Source organism: Macrobrachium nipponense, chromosome 15, assembly GCF_015104395.2.
Source record: "Macrobrachium nipponense isolate FS-2020 chromosome 15, ASM1510439v2, whole genome shotgun sequence".
Taxonomy (NCBI): domain Eukaryota; kingdom Metazoa; phylum Arthropoda; class Malacostraca; order Decapoda; family Palaemonidae; genus Macrobrachium; species Macrobrachium nipponense.
In genome coordinates this window covers 19,733,361-19,753,557 of record NC_087208.1, presented here as the reverse complement: position 1 = coordinate 19,753,557, position 20,197 = coordinate 19,733,361, and the positions used below count along the sequence as shown (strand labels likewise).

Below are 20,197 nucleotides of genomic sequence, written 5' to 3'. Positions count from 1 at the left end.
ATCCAGGTCCAAAACTCGCCTTACACGATCCCTTCCGACGGGTAAAACGCGCCTTTCGCGGTTCACACGTCGTTGAGACATATCTATGAATGTCCTGTAGCAACACAAATGCTCAAAGTCTCGCACAAGTCCAGAAAAACACGCTTTTGACGAAAGATCGCTCTCGGATGATGCGCTACTGATGCTGGCTGGAGCGAGAAGAAGGGATATCGCGCATGCGCACTTGGGTCACGCTTCAAAACAAAACAAGGCCTTGATCCGTGAACTCCCAGCATCCCCCAAGGCGCGTGATTCAAAAGTTTTAGGCTGGTAGGCCTATAAGTATTTTTCCACGAATTTAAAAAAAAACTTGTATGTCGACGTAAAATACGTCCAGTCGGCACCCGAGAGACAAAAAATATCAACGTAAAATACGTCCAGTCGGCATAAGAGGGTTAACAGTACCACTTCTAGGTAAGACATTTCGTTTCAAAACCCGCCAAGTAGATTCTATCGTGTTTGTGTGTGTGTTTTTCTCGTGTGGATCTACAAAATGCAATGTGGGATTGTTACGGTGCGATTTGAAATGTTGACTTAAATTGTGATAAGATTTCCAAGAATCGGAAATGACAATTGACTCAGGGTGTATGTTATCAATTAAAATAGGAAGAAGTGTGTCTGTAGTTCTGTCTGAAATAACCCGAAAAAATTTTTCTTTTGTTTGGCGGTCAATCCCGCTGAGAACCCAACAACCATCAACATGTCTGCCTTTGTTAAATTTCCTTCTACCAAGCTTGGACTCTTCAATCTCTACCACGTGACCAGGTCCGCCAATTTTCCGATTGTCCATCACCAAAATATCAACACAAACGTCCCGGCAGAAATTAAACCAATCAACGAGAGTGTTGGGCGACCCGATCCTCAAATTAAGCTGCATATATTTCTGGGAAGCCTCGTGAACCCAGCCGTGTATAAGCACTAGTATGCTCTTCAGGGAGAGATGGGACCCCGAGAAGAAGGACCCGTGGCGAATTGATGTGTACTTGCGGCAGTGCCTTGCATTGCACCGCCATTAAAAACTATCCCCTTTTTTCAAAAGTCCGATGGTGCCTTCATTATAATCCTTGCACAAGCCACTAAAATCCCCAAGTAGGCCTGTTTTCATTAAATAAATAATGAGGGATCGTTCATCGCGACACAAAATGTAGATGTCTTCCAGAGTTACGGGAACGGCGGCAGCGAATTCCACGTGTGCGGGACGCGAATAATTATCGGCAGAAGCAGACATGGTACTAATGATCGTAGCACTGAACAAGCTGAGAAGCAGGAACAGACTGAGGGCGAAGGGTCGGGCAGGGTCAGGCAAGGTCCGTTCCAGGTACTAGTTATCTTGGCGGATGGATTAAGGGCTAAGTAGAAGGAAAATAAATATCGAAGAATGTAAAAAAATGGAGGTCCCACAGATTAGTTGGGCAAGGATAAAAATATCGAAGAATGTAAAAAAAAAAAAAAATGGATCTCCTGCAGATTAGTTGGGCAAGGGTAAAAATATTGAATAATGTAAAAAAAAGTGGAGCTCCTACAGATTAGTTGGGCAAGGGTAAAAATATTGAATAATGTAAAAAAAGGGGAGCTCCTACAGATTAGTTGGGCAAGGGTAAAAATATAGAATAACGTAAAAAAAAGTGGAGCTCCTACAGATTAGTTGGGCAAGGGTTTAAATATCGAAGGGAATGGGCGGGCTAATACAAACAGGATGGCTGCCGTTTGTTTTGGCTTTCATGTTGTTGCATGTTCGGGTTCGGGCCGGGTCGGTTCCGTGGGTTCGGGTCGGGTCGGCTGCGGGTCGTCTGCGAGAACTACTTACCTTGGCGGGGTGATTAAAGACCGGGCAAAATGGTGTTACGCGGCCCGGGCAACTAAACTGTAATCAACCCAAACAATGAATTAAGAAACTACGCCAATTGTTGTTGGCCAACTGTACATGAGTCATTATGGCCCTTAAGAAAGCTAGATGCAAGCAAGGCAGAGAGAGATAGAATGTGTGTGTGTGTGTGTGTCCAAGTGATTGATCTGGTGATGGAGTATGGGGTGGCCAAACAATTTCGCTATGGTAAAACATGAATAGTGAAATTGTTACAAAACAAAGATCTCAGACAGTTGAACTGATTGAGAAACTGTTCTTAGCTTTGTATAAAGAAAAGTTCCTGTTGTTAACTTGGATAAAAAAAGATCTTCTCCCTGCTCAAGGAATTTTCTTAGCTTTATTAGTTCCCAAAATACCATCTCTCCTTACAGATCTCACATGAATTCAGTGTATGGGGTTTTAATTCATCCTTTACATCTGCAACAAATACATTTTTAATGGTGAAAGATTTACAGCATTGCATAATATAAAAATTAGGAATGCCATCAAGTGCCATGCTGTGACATGTCAAACTATATTTTGTTCAAGAGGCTACAACAGTTAAGTTGTGTAGTAACTAAATACAACCTCACATACACATCGAGGCACCTTATTCACAAAAAGAGCTAAAGCAAAGTGCAGTGAATGCATAAAAAATGTGTTTTTGATGTTAGGGGAAAAAATAAAGGGGAATGGAGAGGGTATGGTTACCATACAAATAAAAATTCCTATTTTTCCATCTCCTCACTTTAAATTATATTTTTTCAAATTTGGCAGTAAATTGGAGATTTTTTTGGCTTGCTTTGATGTTAGTTGCTGAATATAATGAGAAAAAGATCATAATTTGCTTTGTTATATAGGCAGGGTACTGTATACTTACAGTGTTAGATGTACATTAAGAAAGCTTATCAACAATTAAGGTTTGTTGCATTATCTTCTTAGTTCACACTGAGAGATTAGGTGTATGCAGACTTTATCTGAAAATAGGCATTCACATATTTGTGCTAATATATTTCACCTTTTCAGGAGCCACACTTCTCTCAAATAAGGATGGGAACCCCCTCATAGGTGCCAGACTTTTACCATCTCTTCTCCAGGTACTTTCAGCACCATGTACTAGTATCCCTGGTTTAACTACAGCTGCTGCAGCTCTTGTCTCTCTTATACAAGCAACACCTTCCCAAGTCTCAGCCAATACTCAGTTAGCAGGTATGTTGTAGTTTTTATGCATTCTAATTGTGATTTTGTTTTCAGATGTGCTCCGAGCCCTAGTAAAAAGATTTTATGAATCCTAAAGCTACATAATGAATATAGTATGATGTATATTATATTTGTCCTTGAGAACTTTCTTACTTTTAAATACTGTCTCTTCATATGAAGACAATTACATTTTCAATGGTAACTCAAGGGTAAACATGAAGAAAATGGTTAATAGATGCCCAGTAGAAAGATGTAGTGTCCATGGACTTAACATCTGCATACATGTGTGTGTACTCATCTTCCATAAGATTTGTCCACCTTGTCTATGCTAGGAAGATGCACCAGTTAAGAGTTCCCTGTTTTGGACTTGCATGTGGAACTTTAAAAGTTCAAGTTGAGATGCTATTCTCCATTCATTTTAATACATTTTTATCAATTTAGTTAACTTATTAATTTGTTAATATATTTTTTCTTTTTAATAAGTGAGATATCCTCAGTCTGTATTTCCCTTGACATTTTTACTTCCTAGTGAGCACCATCTTCTTTCGAAACTTGAATTTCAAGTTAATGGCCCTGTGGGCTTGTTCCAAATGAATACCTGTAGTGTAGTACTGATGTATGAATTTCTCAGTAAACCAGAGCCTCTACCAAGATGTGTCTTTTACTAATAGGACATTTGATCTTTAACCCTCTTACGCCGAATGGACGTATTAAACGTCGATTCAAAATGTCTCCCATATGCCGAATGGACGTATCATACGTCGACTAAAAAAAGTTTTTTTAAAAATTCGCGGAAAAATACTTATAGGCCTACCAGCCGAAAACTTTTGAATCACGCGCCTTGGGGGATGCTGGGAGTTCACGGATCAAGGCATTGTTTTGTTTACAATCACTACGCAGGCGCGCAAGCGCGAATTTCTTTCTTATCGCACTAAAAAGTATCAGTGACACATCTCAAAAATTATTTTGTCACTTTGACATAATTTTTGCACCATTTTACATTATCCTTTACATGAAGTATTATATATGAAAATGTGCACAATTTCATGTAAAATACAACTAAAAAGTACTCATGATTGTAGCTTTTTATCAGTTGAAAATATTTTCATATCAAATAACAATAAAGTGCAAAAATTTCAAACCTTCAGTCAACCTTGACTCTTACCGAAATGGCCGAGAAACGCAATTTTAGCTAAAACTCTTATATTATAGTAATATTCAATCATTTGCCTTCATTTTGCAACAAATTGGACATCTCTAGCACCATATTTCGATTTATGGTGAATTTATGAAAAAACCTTTTCCTTACGTTCGCGCGGTAACTCTTCCGATAAATTTTTTCGTGCGATTGTCCTAATGTTTGCACCATTTTAAATTAGCCGTTACATAAAGTTTTATATATGGAAATGTGCGCATTTTCATACACAATACAACTAAAAACAACCCATGGTTGTAGCTTTTATCAGTTTTGAAATATTTCATATATATAACTAAGTGCAAAATTTCAACCTTCAGTCAACTTTGACTCTACCGAAATGGTCGAAAAACGCAATTGTAAGCTAAAACTCTTATATTCTAGTAATATTCAATCATTTACCTTTATTTTGCAATGACTTAGAAGTCTCTAGCACAATATTTCGATTTATGGTGAATTTATGAGAAAAAAAAAAAACTTTTCCGAAAAAATCAGAATTTTTTTTGTGCGATTGTCGAAATGTTTGCACCATTTAAAATTAGCTGTTACATAAAGTTTTATATATGAAAATGTGCACAATTTCATGTAGAATACAACTAAAAATGATTGAAGGTTGTAGCTTTTCTCTTTTTTCGAAATATTTGCATATAAATCATGATAAATAGAAAAAAACCACGTTCGGTCAAATTTGACTCTACCGAAATAGTTAAAAAACGCAATTGTAAGCTAAAACTCTTACGGCCTAGTAATATTCAGTCATTTATCTTAACTTTGAAACAAATTTGAAGTCTCTAGAACAATATTGTGATTTATGGTGAATTTTTGAAAAATATATTTAACCTCCCTCCGTGCGCCGATTCGCGGCAGCAAGTCTCCGAAATGCGTACATCGCATTATCCTAATATTTGATCCTTTTCATATTAGCCGTTTTATAGAGTTTCATATATCAAAATGTGCGCATATTCATGAAGAATACAATAAAAAATAATTGAAGGTTGTAGCTTTTCCCATCTCCGAAATATGTGCATATAAAAGATATATATATATATAAAAATTTCGACATTCGGTCAACTTTAACTCGTCGGAAATGGTCGAAATCTGCAATTCCAATCTAAAACTCTTACAGTATTGTAATATTCAATCATTTGTCTTCATTTTGAAACAAATTGGAAGTCTCTAGAACAATATTTAGATTTACGGTGAATTTTTGAAAATAACATTTTTTTACGTCCGCGCGTTACGAATTCGTATATCATTTTGTGATAATATTTTTCCAGTGTTGCTTTTATTGTTTTACAATGTGTTATATATCAAAATGATTGCAATTTAGTGTACAATACAACGAAAAAAAAGTAACTCGTTAGCTTTGACCGTATTTTGCACAGCGTGATTTGAATACAATTATGTATGAATTTTTTTTTCGCTACCATATATCGCATTATTTACATATGATAATGATATTATTTTTCATTTCTGATGGTTGCATACTAAACTTCATGCAATGAAAAAAAAATGAGCCAAAAATGAACTCATAATCTTTAAAACTAAGCGCACTGTGATTTTTTGAAAAAATTATTTTTTCCGCTTCCGCGCTCACTCCAAACCGGGCCCGGCATTCGGGAGAGGTTTTGATTTTTAGGTCTTCGGCTCAAGAGGGTTAAGAACTGTAATTAGTTCACAATTTTATTTCATCTATAGCAGAACAGATTTTAGTTGACTGCAGCTCAACTACCCAGCCATTTATTCTTTATTTTGAAAAATTTTGCAAAGGGTTTGCATTGGTGTCAGGATTTGCAAACTTCAAGAAGAAAGTGTTAGATATTCCTACTCCAAAAATTCTTTTCTTCCTACTCCAGAAATTCTTTTCTTCACAGATGCATCAGCACTAGGATAGCAAGCTCACTTGATACATTTCTAGGCAGCCATAACTTGATTTCTTCAGAGAATGGGCTTCAGAACTTAAGGCATTATTTTCGGGTCTCTAAACCTTTACTCATCAGATCAGAGGCAAGATAGTTGAGGTGATGGCAGACATAGACAAAGGGAAGACAGAGAATCTGTGTTACTGGGAAGTCAAGATCTATTAGGCAGATTCCAGCAAAGTAGAGGTCATTGCAAGGTTTGTCCCAAGGAGTAACATGATCACAGACAGCCTCAATAGAAAGGATCAAGTTATTCCCTGAGGGTGGTCATTCCATCCAGAAGCATGTATGGTCCTTTAGCAGCTGTTGGAAACTCCTTTGATAGATTTAATCCTAACAAGCTTTATCATAATACTTTTTTGCTTTATTTGCCCCATGCCTGAGGATCTAGCTGTTTAGATGCACTCATGCAAATGAGTGCTTGTGACAGCCTGTTTATGCTGTCCCTTCGATCACTTTGATGAGACAGGTGTTTGAGAAGATCTGGACTTACTGGGTCTGATGTTGACATTAATGGCACCACTTTAACCTCAACACAAGTTGTTCTGATGGTGACTGGTAAATTCCACCACGGCGTATTCCATCACGGGGGATATTGGAATATCACTGTGACTCAATTGTTTATGACTTTTAAACTTGACTGTTTAAACCTGAATGAGCGGCATGATTAGGAAATATTTTTGACTTTGAGACACTTCTTTTAAAAATTTACTTTGTGCCCCTACTTTTCTTTCTTATTTATTTAAACTTTGGGAGCCCTCAACATGGCAACTTTTATCTCACCAGAGAGGGACAAACAAAAGCTGTGTGGTGAAGCGAATTATATTTACGAAAAGCATGCAGATAACAGTAGGAAAACTAAAGCAAACTGGTGTTTTGAAGACTTTTTATAAAGGTTGCCAGACTAGAATACATAAAACTTTTAACTGCAGTGAACCTGAAGTTATTCTTTCAACTGGATCCCATAATCACCCAGCAAGCAGTGCATGTGTTAATGCTTGAAAGGCAGCAACTTCAATGAGAGCCAGGTAATGAGAACAGGCACAGTATCTACTCAAGAAGTAATAGCTAATGCTGTACAAAGCTTTATGAAGAAGCACAGTAACGGTTGCAAACTATTCCTGGATTTTCACGTAACTGGTGGCAACATTCTTTAGGAATTCCAATGCTTCCAACTTGTAGTGCAGGATTTGAAATTCCATCTAAAGTGACGTACTTAGAAAATGGCTCTTTGTTTTTTGCCTTTGACAGGGTCATTTATGACCCAAACAGAATTTTATTTTTTTCTTCAAATAAAGGCTTGGACAATCTAGAAAGTTCTAGAAATTGGGCCTGTGATGGAACTTTTAGTGTCACCTAGTTTGTGGTGTCAGTTTGTAACTCTACATGTGATCATTGGAGGATCATGTGTGCCAAGGCTATTTGCAATATTTCCAGATAAAAAAAAATACTTATATCATCGTCTTTTGTCTGCTGTATGTAATTTAAGAGAGAATTGTCAGCCGGCAACTTGTCTCATGGATTTTGAAAAAGCTGTCCATAATTCATTTGTGTCTGTGTTTCCACATTCTGAAGTAGTTGGATGTGTTTTTCATCTCGGACAATCTATTTGGCGGAAGATCTGTGGACTTGGTGAGAGTCGTAGGTACAACAACAACGATGAGAGTTTCCAGCTCAAAATAGTATTTTACTGCTTTAGAATTTTTACCAATTAAAGACGTCGTCCATGGATTTGAAGATTTATCTGATGATGAAGACATCCCTTTCGAGTTTATCGTTTATTTTGAGACATTATATATTGGGACAGAGAGGGGACATGGATGGTCTTCGCCGACGAAAAGAAACCCCACAGTTTCCGATTGAACTCTGGAATGTTTGTGACTGCATTTTAAATGACTTACTAAGAGCAAATAATGCAGTCGAAGGTTTCCACAATGCTTTGGGATCTTCAATAACATCCACACATCCCAATTTGTGGAAACTGTGCACTGCACTTAAAACTGAGGAAGGGTTAAGCCAAACAAAAATTGCACACATTCAACATGGAGATTCGAAAACAAAAATGACCTATGAAATTATTAATGCTCAACAAAAAACCTTGTTGAAAATTATGAGAATCAAAACTGTCTGGAATTTCTAAGGAGTATTGCTCACAATTTGAAATAAATTTTATTGAAGTAAATTTTTTATACTGTTTTCAATGCAGTTGCCATTATTTTTATCCTAATTGTAGAATAAAATGTGAAATAAACATTCGTTTTTTTTATACATTCAACTTCCCTGCCAGATATATACTTAACTATAGACTCCGTCGTCTCCGACAGAATTTCAAATTTCGCGGCACACGCTACCAATAGGTCAGGTGATCTACCACCCTGCCCTGGGTGGCAGGACTAGGAACCATTCCCGTTTTCTAATCAGAATTCTTCTGTCGCCCGGACCATCAACATTGTTGTTGGTTCCTCTCGATTGGTTTTTCTTTTTTCACCGGCAATTGATCTTCTTGACCGACTTTTGGTGACGTATCTGGATTGTTGGATTGGCATACGCTTTTGTGGACTGTTTTGTGGACTTGATTTTGGATTTTTCTTTAAAAATGTCTGACACTGGAATGGTTGTGAGACGTTGTGTGAATGTAGGCTGTAAGGTGAGGTTGCCGAAAGCTTCGGTAGACCCTCACACTGTATGCAAGGGTTGCAGGGAGTATGAATGTTCTTTTACTAATACTTGCAAGGAATGTGAGAATTTGAGTGAGAATGAATGGAAGAATCTAACTAATTATTTGAAAAAGTTAGAGAGAGAAAGAGTGAGGAAGGCTTCTTATAGAAGTTTAAGTAGTTCGAGATCTAATGAACTAATTCCTAGCTTGGGATCTTCCCCAAGGGTAAGTATTGCTACTTCTCCTTCCATTGCAGCCCCTTCTCCTATTGCAGAACCTATAGATTCAGCGAAAGAACTTGCGGATCTAAAAGCAGCCTTCAAGTTGATGGAAAACAAAATGGCTGCCCTGCAAGGTAAGGCTAGTGATTTTTCAGTGGACAGTGATATGAGTGTCCCCAGTGTAGTGGAGGGGGCATCTGGTCGGCTCCGCAACGCTCCTAGGTCTAGACCTCTTCCAAGCTCACATGCCCAGAGGAGAAGGAATGTCGAAAACCGAAAGGAGGTTGTGGAGAATCCCCACCGATCAGGTGTCCCTTCGGCGGTTTCTGTGACACCCCAGACTGCCAAGGATCGCTATTGCAAAAGCGTCCTGCAGGAGTGTTTTTCTTCGTTAGGATCTTCATCTCCGAGACGTGATTGGAGGGATTCAGATCGCTCTCGAGCCCGGAAAACTTCCCTGAGGAGTCTCCTTCGGGAGTTAAGAAGGCAAGAAGAGCCATTCTGTCAACCAGAGTTAGAAGGAGTCAGGAGGTGGAGGCTATGGACTCCTCCCCTCCTCCTTCCCCTCCTCCCGAAGAGGATAAAGAGGAGGTTACAAAGAGGTTCATGATGGCTATGCAAGAGCAGATTTCGTCTTTTGTAGGAGTCCTTTCAAAGGAGCCTCCTAGAAGGAAAGACTCTTCCCTTCCTATCAAAAGATCCTCCAGACGTATGGAGGTATCTGCCGCCAGGATCGATGCTCCTACTCGAGGTGAGGCTTCCTGTACGAACGTGGATGAACCGATCAAGCGTCTGACACCGGCCAGGAGTGAGGAGTCACCCAGGAGGCAGGAGCCAAGAGCCAGGAGTGAGGAGTCACCCAGGAGGCAGGAGCCAAGAGCCAGGAGTGTGGAGTCATCCAACGACAAGAGGCAGGAGCCAGGAGGCAAAGAGCCAGGAGGCAAGAGTCAAGAGGCAGGAGTCAGGAGTCAGGAGTCAGGAGGCAGGAGTCAGGAGGCAGGAGCCAGGAGTCCGGAGTCAGGAGTCAGGAGGCAGGAGTCAGGAGGCAGGAGTCAGGAGCCAGGAGGCAGGAGTCAGGAGGCAAGAGTCAAGAGCCAGGAGGCAGGAGTCGGAGACTCATTCCTGGAATTTATGAATCTTCTCCAAATAGAAGCTCATCTCCTTCAGATCGTAGGAGGTCTTGGAAGGACTCTCCCTCCAAACGAGAGCTTTCTCCTTCGTCTGATCGAGGTTTGGACGATTTGTCTGATGACGAACCTCCTGCAAATGAGGGACTCTCGAATTATAAGGTCTTAGCCTCATTGTTACTACAAGAGTTTGGAGACTCTCTTAGTCCGGCGGCTCCTCCTCCTCGTTCTCTCTTTTCGAGCTCGGCTACGGCAAAATCTTCGGCCTTTCTGAAAATGAAGCCTGCAATTTCTATGAAGAAGGCCCTCCATTCTTTAGATTCTTGGATGGACAAGAAGAAAGAGTTGGGAAAGACTGTATTCTGCACGCCTCCTTCCAAACTCCATGGAAAGAGAGGTATTTGGTATGGGACAGGAGAGACTATGGGTCTTTCTCTTCCTGCCTCGGCAGATGCGGACTTTTCCAATTTAGTGGAGGCCTCTAGACGTCACTCTTTAGGATCGGTCAGATCGACGTGGAGCATTTCGGAGTTGAACCACTTTCTAAAGGGACTTTTTGTCACTTTAGAGGTGTTCAATTTTCTGGATTGGTCACTCGGAGTTCTGGCCAACAAATCTAAAGATCCGGAGTTTCTTAAAAACCCAGAGATTCTCCATAGCGTCCTGTCTTGCATGGACAAGGCAGTACAGGACGGTTCGGGAGAAGTGGCTTCCCTTTTGGTGCTGGTCTTCTGAAAAAGAGATCAGTATATGGGATTCCCTATTATCAAAAGGGGTTTCTCCGAGCCAGAGGACTGCTTTATTGTTCGTGCCCTCTGTCGGATCATCTGTTTCCTTCTCAGTTAGTGAAGGATATATCTCGCTCGCTAACTGAGAAGGCGACACAAGACCTACTGGTACAAACGTCCAAGAAAGGACGCCCTGTAGTGTCGACGATTAAGAAGGACTCTCGTCCTCCTCAGCAGCCCTTTCGTGGAGGTGCAGCGGCTCGTCCCCCTGCCAGAAAGAAGAGCTCTGACAAGAGAGGAAGGTCTTCCTTCAGACCTTTCAAGAAAACTAAATGACTTGTTGCTCCTTCAAGCACCAGTGGGCGCCAGACTCCTGAACTTTGCAGGAGTATGGGCAAAAAGGGGAGCCGACCCTTGGTCAGTCTCGGTCTTAAAGAAAGGATACGTAATCCCCTTCGAGGACAGTCCTCCCCTAACATCTACGCCTCGGGAACTGTCAGCGAGGTACAGAGACCCTGTAATGAGAAAGACTCTCCTTCAAATGGTGGAACAAATGTGGGAAAAGGAGGCCATCGAACTTGTGCAGGATCCACACTCCCCGGGATTTTACAATCGCCTTTTTCTAGTACCAAAGGCATCTGGGGGGTGGAGACCAGTACTGGACGTAAGCGCTCTGAATAACGCTTTGTTCAGAAAAAGAAGTTCCGTATGGAAACGTCCGCCTCAGTAATGTCGGCTCTTCGTCCAGGAGATTGGATGGTCTCTCTGGACTTGCAAGATGCGTATTTCCACGTTCCCATTCACCATTTGTCAAAGAAATATCTTCGGTTTGTAATAGGAGACAAGATTTTTCAATTCAGGGCTCTGTGCTTCGGTCTGTCTACAGCTCCGCAGGTATTCACCAACCTGATGGCGAATGTAGCAAGATGGCTTCACCTAGAGGGAATAAACATCTCCCTCTACTTAGACGACTGGCTGATCAGGGCCAAGTCGGAGATTCAGTGCTTGGAGGACTTATCAGTAACAAGAAACATGATAGAATCGCTGGGATTACTCGTGAACCTCGAGAAGTCGCAGCTGATCCCCAGCCAGAGCTTGGTCTATCTGGGGATTCAGATGGATTCTCGGAGTTTTCGAGTATTTCCTTCGCGAGAAAGAATCACTCGAGGTTTGTCGAAAATCTCGAGCTTCTTAGAGAGAAAGAGCAGTTCAGCGAGGGATTATCTGAGCCTTTTAGGGACCCTGTCCTCACTAGAAAAGTTCTTCTCTCTGGGGAGGCTTCACCTTCGCCCTCTTCAGTTTTTCCTGAAAGGGGTTTGGGTGTGGAGTTGGAAGACGGGACAACTCTCGGACATCTTCCCGCTTCCACAAGAGATAAAAGATCACTTGAAGTGGTGGATCCTTCCTCTTCAAAAGAACGAAGGCGTATCGCTTGCCCTGCAGAACCCAGACCAAGTGTTATATTCCGACGCTTCAGAGTCGGGATGGGGAGCGACGCTAGGAGCAAGGGAGGTGTCAGGCACCTGGACAAAGGAACAGGTGTCCTGGCACATCAATTGCAAGGAACTAGTGGCCATACACCTAGCCTTAAAGTTCTTCGAAGAGATAGTCAGAGGCGGGGTGATACAGATAAACTCGGACAACACCACGGCTCTGGCTTACATACGCAAGCAAGGAGGCACGCACTCTTTCTCCCTCTTTCAGTTAACAAAACACCTGTTAACCTGGACAGAAGAAAGAGGCATAACTCTGCTCACAAGATTTGTGCAAGGGATAAAGAATGTGAGAGCGGACAGACTGAGCAGGAGGAATCAGGTCCTTCCCACAGAATGGACTCTACACGAAGAAGTGTGTCGAAGTCTTTGGTCCCTGTGGGGGAGACCTCACATAGACCTGTTTGCGACGTTCCTCTCCAAAAGAGTAGAGATCTTTTGCTCTCTAGTAGAAGATCCGAGAGCCTTCGCAATAGACGCGTTTCTCCTCCTGGATTGGTCGGGTGTGGACGCCTACGCCTTTCCCCCGTTCAAGATCCTGGGGGAAGTGCTCAGGAAGTTCGTAGCTTCAAAGAGCACGAAGTTGACTCTAATAGCCCCATTTTGGCCAGCCCAAGAATGGTTCACGGAGGTACTGGAGTGGATAGTGGACTTCCCCAGATCTCTTCCAAACAGACCAGATCTACTCAGACACCCCACTTCAAGAGGTTTCATCACAACCTCCCAGGTCTCGCTCTGACTGCCTTTCGACTATCGAAAGACTTGTCAGAGCGAGGGGCTTTTTTCTCGCAAGGGGCCCCCCTGCGGGGCTCTATCGCTCGAGCCCGCAGAGCCTCAACGAGAAGAGTATACCAATCGAAGTGGGAAGTCTTTAGGAGGTGGTGTAAGAGTCAGAAGCTGTCCTCCTCCAGTACCTCTATAGTTAATATTGCCGATTTCCTCCTCTTTCTGAGAGAGGAATCACACCTATCTGTGTCAACAATAAAGGGATACAGAAGCATGCTGTCTTCAGTATTCAGAAATCGAGGGCTAGAAATTGCAGATAACAAAGATTCTACACGATTTAATTAGATCCTTTGAAACTTCAAAAGCAGCAACTCCTAGAACACCTAGTTGGAATCTGGACGTGGTCCTGAAATTCCTTTCCTCGGATAAATTCGAGCCTTTACATCTGGCTTCCTTCCGCGACGTCACTAGGAAATGCTTATTCCTGTTGTCTCTCGCTACAGCCAAGAGGACGAGCGAATTGCACGCTCTGGATTCCACAGTGGGGTTCAAAGGAGATGCTGCTATCTGCTCGTTCCAGACAATGTTTCTGGCGAAGAACGAAAACCCGTCAAAACCTTGGCCCAGAAGCTTTGAAGTAAAAGGTCTATCTAACCTCGTAGGCAGAGAGACAGAGAGGTCTCTCTGTCCATGAGAGCTCTTAAATTTTATTTAGAGAGGAAGAGACAGATGGGAGCTTGTCAACAAGGTCTTTGGTGTGCTGTGAAGAACCCCCCCAAAAGACTCATGTCCAAAAACGCCTTGGCCTTCTTTGTGAGAAGCGTAATTACGGACACACACAAGACTGCTCGGAGGAATCCTTCGGTCTTCTAAAGGTTAAGACCCATGAGGTGAGAGCAGTAGCAAACGTCCTTGGCGTTCCAAAAGAATATGTCTCTTAAAAATATCATTGAGACTACTTATTGGAGGTGCAATTCAGGGTGTTTTTGCATCTCATTACCTGAAGGATTTGTGGAGAGTGACTTATGAGAAGTGCTTCTCTCTAGGTCCATTTGTATCAGCAGATACAGTGCTGGGTCTTGGAGCAAAGACTGATCCTTAAAATATTTTGATTTTATCGTACATAACCCTCTGTCAGATATGTGCTTGGTTTTCTATTAGCAAGCTCACGGATGTCGCACGGGCGCATAGTGTCATTGCTGGTAGGGGATCAAGGGTATGTATGGCTAGTGGGGGAGTACAAAATTTTTTTTTTGTATATTTTGTATAAATGAACGTGTAATTATGTTTCGAGTTTTGGTTGTTTGTAAGGAGTTCGGGGATAACTCCTTGCAATCTTAGAACTAACATGGATGTTAGGATCAGGTGATCGGGATCGGTGTTGTGCTCCTTGAACAAGGTGTATTGTCATGTTAGTGGAATAGCACCCAATGACAAAGGCCTTTAGGCTCTGCCAAGTAAGTGGATAAGACCCCATTGGCAGACCCACAAGAACTCTTAGCCATAGATCAATATCTCGCTGAGGCTCTGAGGCTAAGCAGACTCCAAGGCAGTAGCCGCGAAGTCTTCAGCCTAATAAGGTAGGAACCAAGGTTTATTAATACCTACAACATATGTTGTTTACCTGTCTATTTCAGTAGTTAGCTGTCTCTTGCCCACCACCAATGGGTGCTAATCAGCTAAGTATATATCTGGCAGGGAAGTTGAATGTATAAAAATGATATTGTCATGTTACAATAAAGTTTTATACATACTTACCTGACAGATATATACGATTAATGGCCCACCCAGCCTCCCCGCAGGAAACAGGTGGAAGAGAAGAATTCTGATTAGAAAACGGGAATGGTTCCTAGTCCTGCCACCCAGGGCAGGGCGGTAGATCACCTGACCTATCGGTAGCGTGTGCCGCGAAATTTGAAATTCTGTCGGAGACGACGGAGTCTATAGCTAAGTATATATCTGTCAGGTAAGTATGTATAAAACTTTATTGTAACATGACAATATCATTTCCTTACTTGCAATTATTTTCATATCAAGTTTTTTTTTTTTCATTTATTATACTTATTTATTCTGGTAGAATTTTCCATGGGGGGATACTGGTAGAATTTTCCATGGGGGAAGGTTAAAGAATCATCAGCTTTTTTGCCAGGGATTATACACTTTCAAGCGATATTGAAGAATTTTCTGTAAAAGATAATTGATCCTGTTCCATTTAAGTATGAGACCTTTTTCTTGATGTTTATCCACTAATTTCCATTCCTCACATGATATCTATCTAGCTTTTCCCATATCTTCCCTTTTGTTTTCTGGGAGATTCCAACATTTTTGCTACTGTCCCTATCCTTCTTTTTTGGAAGATGGTAGTCATAGGAAGTGGGCAGTCTACTGTGATTGGTGTTGTTGACAGAGTTTCTCCACCTAGAGCTTCTGTTCAGCAGATAGCAGATTTTCTGGTCTTCCTTAGGGTTGAGAAAGATCTTTCTGTTTCAGCTATCAGAGGCTACAGAGCAGCCTTGGGCTTGGTTTTGTGCCTGAAAGGCGTGGACATCTCTTCATACTGGGAAATCTTGTTTTTCAGGAGTTTCAAACAGTCCTATTCTCCAAGAGAACTCAAGCTTCTTGCTTGGGATCTTTCTCTAGTCCTAAGAAGTCTCACGAGCTCCATTCGAGCCCTTCCATCAGTCATCAGACAGGGATCTGACTCTAAAGACAGTTTTCCTGTAGGCCTTGGCTTCTTCAAAAAGAGTTTGGGAACTTCATAGCCTAAGTTATGATGTTAAACACACCAGGGGTTGGAGGTCTGTGGCCTTCGAATTTCTCCCAGAATTTATGTCTAAGACCCAGAATCCCTTGTTGCATGATGATAGATTTGCCTCGTTTTCCATTCCCTCACTGAATGACTTATTGGACAACGATCCACAAGGGCTCTTGCTTTGCCCCATCAGAGCATTGCGATGCTATCTAAAGAGGACTTGTCACCTAAAACCTAGAAGCCGTAGACGTTTTGGTAGCACAGGCCGGTCCAGAAGGGAAGTGTTCCAAGACCACTATTTCATTCGGGTTACGTGAGATGATTAAACAGGCTTACTCCTCACATGCTAGTTCTGTCACTGAGTGTGTGCAGGCTAGAGCACATAACATCAGAGGTATAAGTTCCTCTCTGGCATTACGAAAAACTTTTCTGTTCTTAGAATTTTGAGCACTGGTTCTTGGCTACGTCAGTTCACGTTCACTTTCTTTTACCTAAAGAAACGTTGCCCACAGGTCTTTGGACACTTTTTCCTTGGGCCTGGTGGTGGCTGTCCAAATAGTTGTGTAATTCACCCAGTGCCCTTGGCAGAACAGTGTATCTTACCTAAGATGATTGTGTGGAGAGAGAATGAGTGAGTTGGCTGGCCTCTTTCTTTCTCTTTTTTTCCTTTCTTCTTCCTACAGGGAGGTCGAAGAATAGACACATCATATGCTGGAACTGGTCTGATACAGATGAGTAGGATGATCATACTGGTAGTGGTTTTGTATTGTTACTATACAATAGACAAATCTGCTATTCAGTAGGAAGTTTTCCTCTCTAGCAAGGGGAGTGAGGAGTGGTGACAAACCTCTGTGGCATGCATGGGTTGTTGCTTGAACAGGCAAGAGTTTTCTTTTGTTCCTGGAATGCAATGAATCTGGTCATATATCATTGTGTTTCAACCCAGACAGCTGAGTTTTTAGATATCTGATTGTGTATTCTCTCATGGGCTTGGACCCCCTTCTTTAAAACTGGTTCTTCTAGGAAGGGTGGTCAGGTGGGTTAAACTTCCAGCTGGTTTATGATACTTGTTCCTCCCCCCAAGTATAAGTATCCTATTGTTAGACCAAAGGTTTGTTCTGCATAGGAACAAATGACAAATTTTTAATCAATATGTATTTTTCATAGCTAAAAATCTCACGTCTTAATGTTTACTGCCCACCTCTAGCTTCCCCTCTCTCTTTTCCTTGGTTGGGGGAAAGACTGATGTGGCATGGGGTTCTGTGCCTGGTCGGTGACCAGCTTTTACCTTGTGTACACATGAGTTGCCAGATGCCACAGTGTGTTTGCTTTACAATCTTGATTGTTTTTAATGGGTTTCCAGCTGGTGCAAGAAGATTATCCTGTTGTTGAGACCGAAGATTTTTTAGCTATGAAATTGATTAAAAATTTGCAATATTTATGAGTTGCATAAAAACAGGAATAGAGCACTGTTCATATTGTCTGTTTTCATTTGATAAACTGTTATCTACAGGATAACTATATGGCACAAGCTACCTACTACATGGCATACACATTTACATCCAGGCTATTTCATCATCACCTCTCTTCTAAGTCTTTTCAAATAAGTCAGTTATATAAATGTTTTATAGTTTCTTTGCTGTTCCATGGTCAGTTTCAATTTTTCTTCAGATGACTCAACAATTTGCATTGTTTAGCCGTTATGTTATTAATTACTTCTAATGTTATTCTTTCAACATTTTCTGAAAGCTGATTGCCATTAGAATTCCTCATTTAATATTAGTATTTACTTTACTACATACAGTAAGCCCGGTCAGTAATATCTCATGCTAACATAACTTGACCTGACTGGATTGCATATAAGTAATGTTTATCAAATTAGAGTAAAGTAAATTCTGGATTATGTACAACATTTTATCAGTTTATAGTAAAGTAAATTCCTTAATTCCATACTTCAAGAGAGGGTCCATCAAATCTGCTCCTATACCAAATTCTCATGGACTGAAGGGTAAAATGGGAATTAAATGGACATCAGTTCATGAGCTCTAAGATTCAAGAAAAGTGTATAAGTTCTCTTAACAAGAAGAGGCATACATACAATCAGAAGTTGAGATATGTATAATGCTGTGTAATGGTTTATAAAACCATAAAAGCACAGAAAAAAAGGTCATAAACTGAAATGTTACTGACTTAGACCTACACTGGTAAAGCAGTAATAGAGCAGAAAGTTGTAGTTTCATTACCAGGTGAAATATTGGCTGTTCTTTTTTATTTAACTTACCAAGTAATTACATAGCTATACTTTCTAGTTTTAATTTTGAAATTCTCGGTAGTGATTTTATTGCTTTGGTGTAGGTAACTAGCCTTACCCAGTTTTGGGGAAGAATAGGTACAACACAGCTGAAGAGTTCAGTTGGCTCAGTTGGTTTATGCTGGTCAACCACTGATCCTCCATGTTTGAGCAGCGTTTTGTTTCTATCTCTTCACTGGATGGTTGTGGTTATTGCCGTCTTTGGTGAATTATTCATTCCTTTTGGTAGCTTTTGCACTAAGTACAATTAGCTTAGCTTTGACAGACTTTTCCTGATTGTGACTTTTTTATGGTCCGACTAGTTTGACTAATATCCGGTGTCGCAGGAAAAGCTACAATACCGACTGACATCAGTCAAATATGACTCGCATACTATTTACTGTAATTTCAGAAGGTAAATTTGTTCTTGTGATCTAAATTTTGAAGAGTGTGGGGATTGGGATCAGGGAAAATGGAAGACTTTGAATGCACATCTTGACAAACTTCAAAGAAATAGGCAGAGAAAGGTGGCCACTAGAGCCAAAGCTAGGGGTTCTGCTTGCCAGGTTTTTCTTCTGAGTTTACCTCTTCTGTCTATGCCTGTGACTGGTTTTTCCCCCTTACAATCAACTCCTTTACCTGGCTCCCATTCTTCCGAATCCAATGCCATCACCAGCCTCAAAGCCAGGATAGACTAGAAATTTGGTCTTTTGGTCAGTACTGTAGCCCAAATTGAGGATCAATCAAGATCCTTATGGACAAGATGAGTGCAAGTGATGTCAGTGTAAGTGTAGTGTCAGTGGAGGAGGTGACTACTTGTCCCACCGTCGCTCCCAAAAAAAGGTTCCTGTCAAACTCCCCTAAACCTGGGAGGGGGCAAACTGGATGTTCAAGGGAGGTTAGTGGTGTTTGCCCACTGATAATTGCTCCCTCAACCGAGCCTGTTGTACGTAAATCCCAGGACTCTGTGAACAGCCGCTGGAAAGGTGTCTAGATGGAAGTGCATGCTTTGTTGTCTACTGATTCAGACTCCAGTGCAGACAAAGGGTGTACTTGACACTTTTCTAGCCCCATTGAAAAGGCATGCATCCACTGCTAAGCATGTTTCTCTGCTTCCTCATAAGTGGCCCGAGAACAGGAGCAAAGTCCCAACCCTACCTGTAGCCTTTGGGACAGTCACAGTCATTTGTCTCCTGAGCTTCCAGTGATAGAGAGCCAGTATTTGGCTCGTAAGCAGTCTTCCACCTTTAAGAAGTGTTCTGAGCACCCAGTGCCTAAGTGTCCAGTGTTTGAGCACCCAGCGTCTGAACGTCCAATGTTCAAATGTTCTCTTGTGTCCAAGGGTTCACCTGTGCCCATGCGTCCACCTGTCTGCCAGCGTCGGTCAAGATTTGACACCACAAGCAACTCAGGATCCACTGGACTTAGCTCCTTCAGTTTCTTCCGATGATGAAGACATTGAGCAGGAACAACCTGCCAGCTCATGCAGCTCTCTTGAAATACTTCCTTTTTTGTTATCCAACTCTCTTCAGTCCAGTGGCCCTGACTTCTCCTGGTTCAGCATTTATGATGAGACAGCTTGCAGAGTCCTCCAGGCTGCCCATGATAGTCCTTCCTCCTCATCAAGGAAAGCCTTATCTGGGATTGATGGTTGGTTAACAGAGAAGAGGGATCTTGGCAAGACTGTTTTTTGCTCCCCTCCCTCTCACCTTTTGTGAAGGAGGTATCTTTTGTATGCATCTCTCACAAAATTTATGCCCCCCCCCCCCCCCCCCAAAAAAAAATGATCCACTTCATAAAATTAAGTCATCTGACCCACGGGTGTTTTTCTCCCTGACCTAAAAGTTCCGCATCAAAAACTGCTTAGAACAGATTGTATTTATTTTCTTTGGAAAAATGCTAGAAAAGTTAACCCAATATATTTTGAACCAGTTGGACATGAATGGAAATGAAAAATGACTACTTACCTTGTTGTGACTTTGTATGAAGGAGAACGGGT

General features: G+C 41.5%; 1 protein-coding gene across 13 annotated transcripts in view; it reads left to right on the top strand.

Annotated features, from left to right (window-relative positions):
- The window catches only part of LOC135227023 (focadhesin-like), a 600,481-nt gene that overhangs the window by 475,028 nt on the left and 105,256 nt on the right, over positions 1-20,197 (top strand). For all 13 annotated transcript variants that reach the window (XM_064266808.1, XM_064266801.1, XM_064266803.1 and 10 more), the window contains one exon: positions 2,912-3,094. In XM_064266808.1, the coding sequence (XP_064122878.1) occupies positions 2,912-3,094 (183 nt within the window). The remainder of the gene's footprint in view (positions 1-2,911; positions 3,095-20,197) is intronic.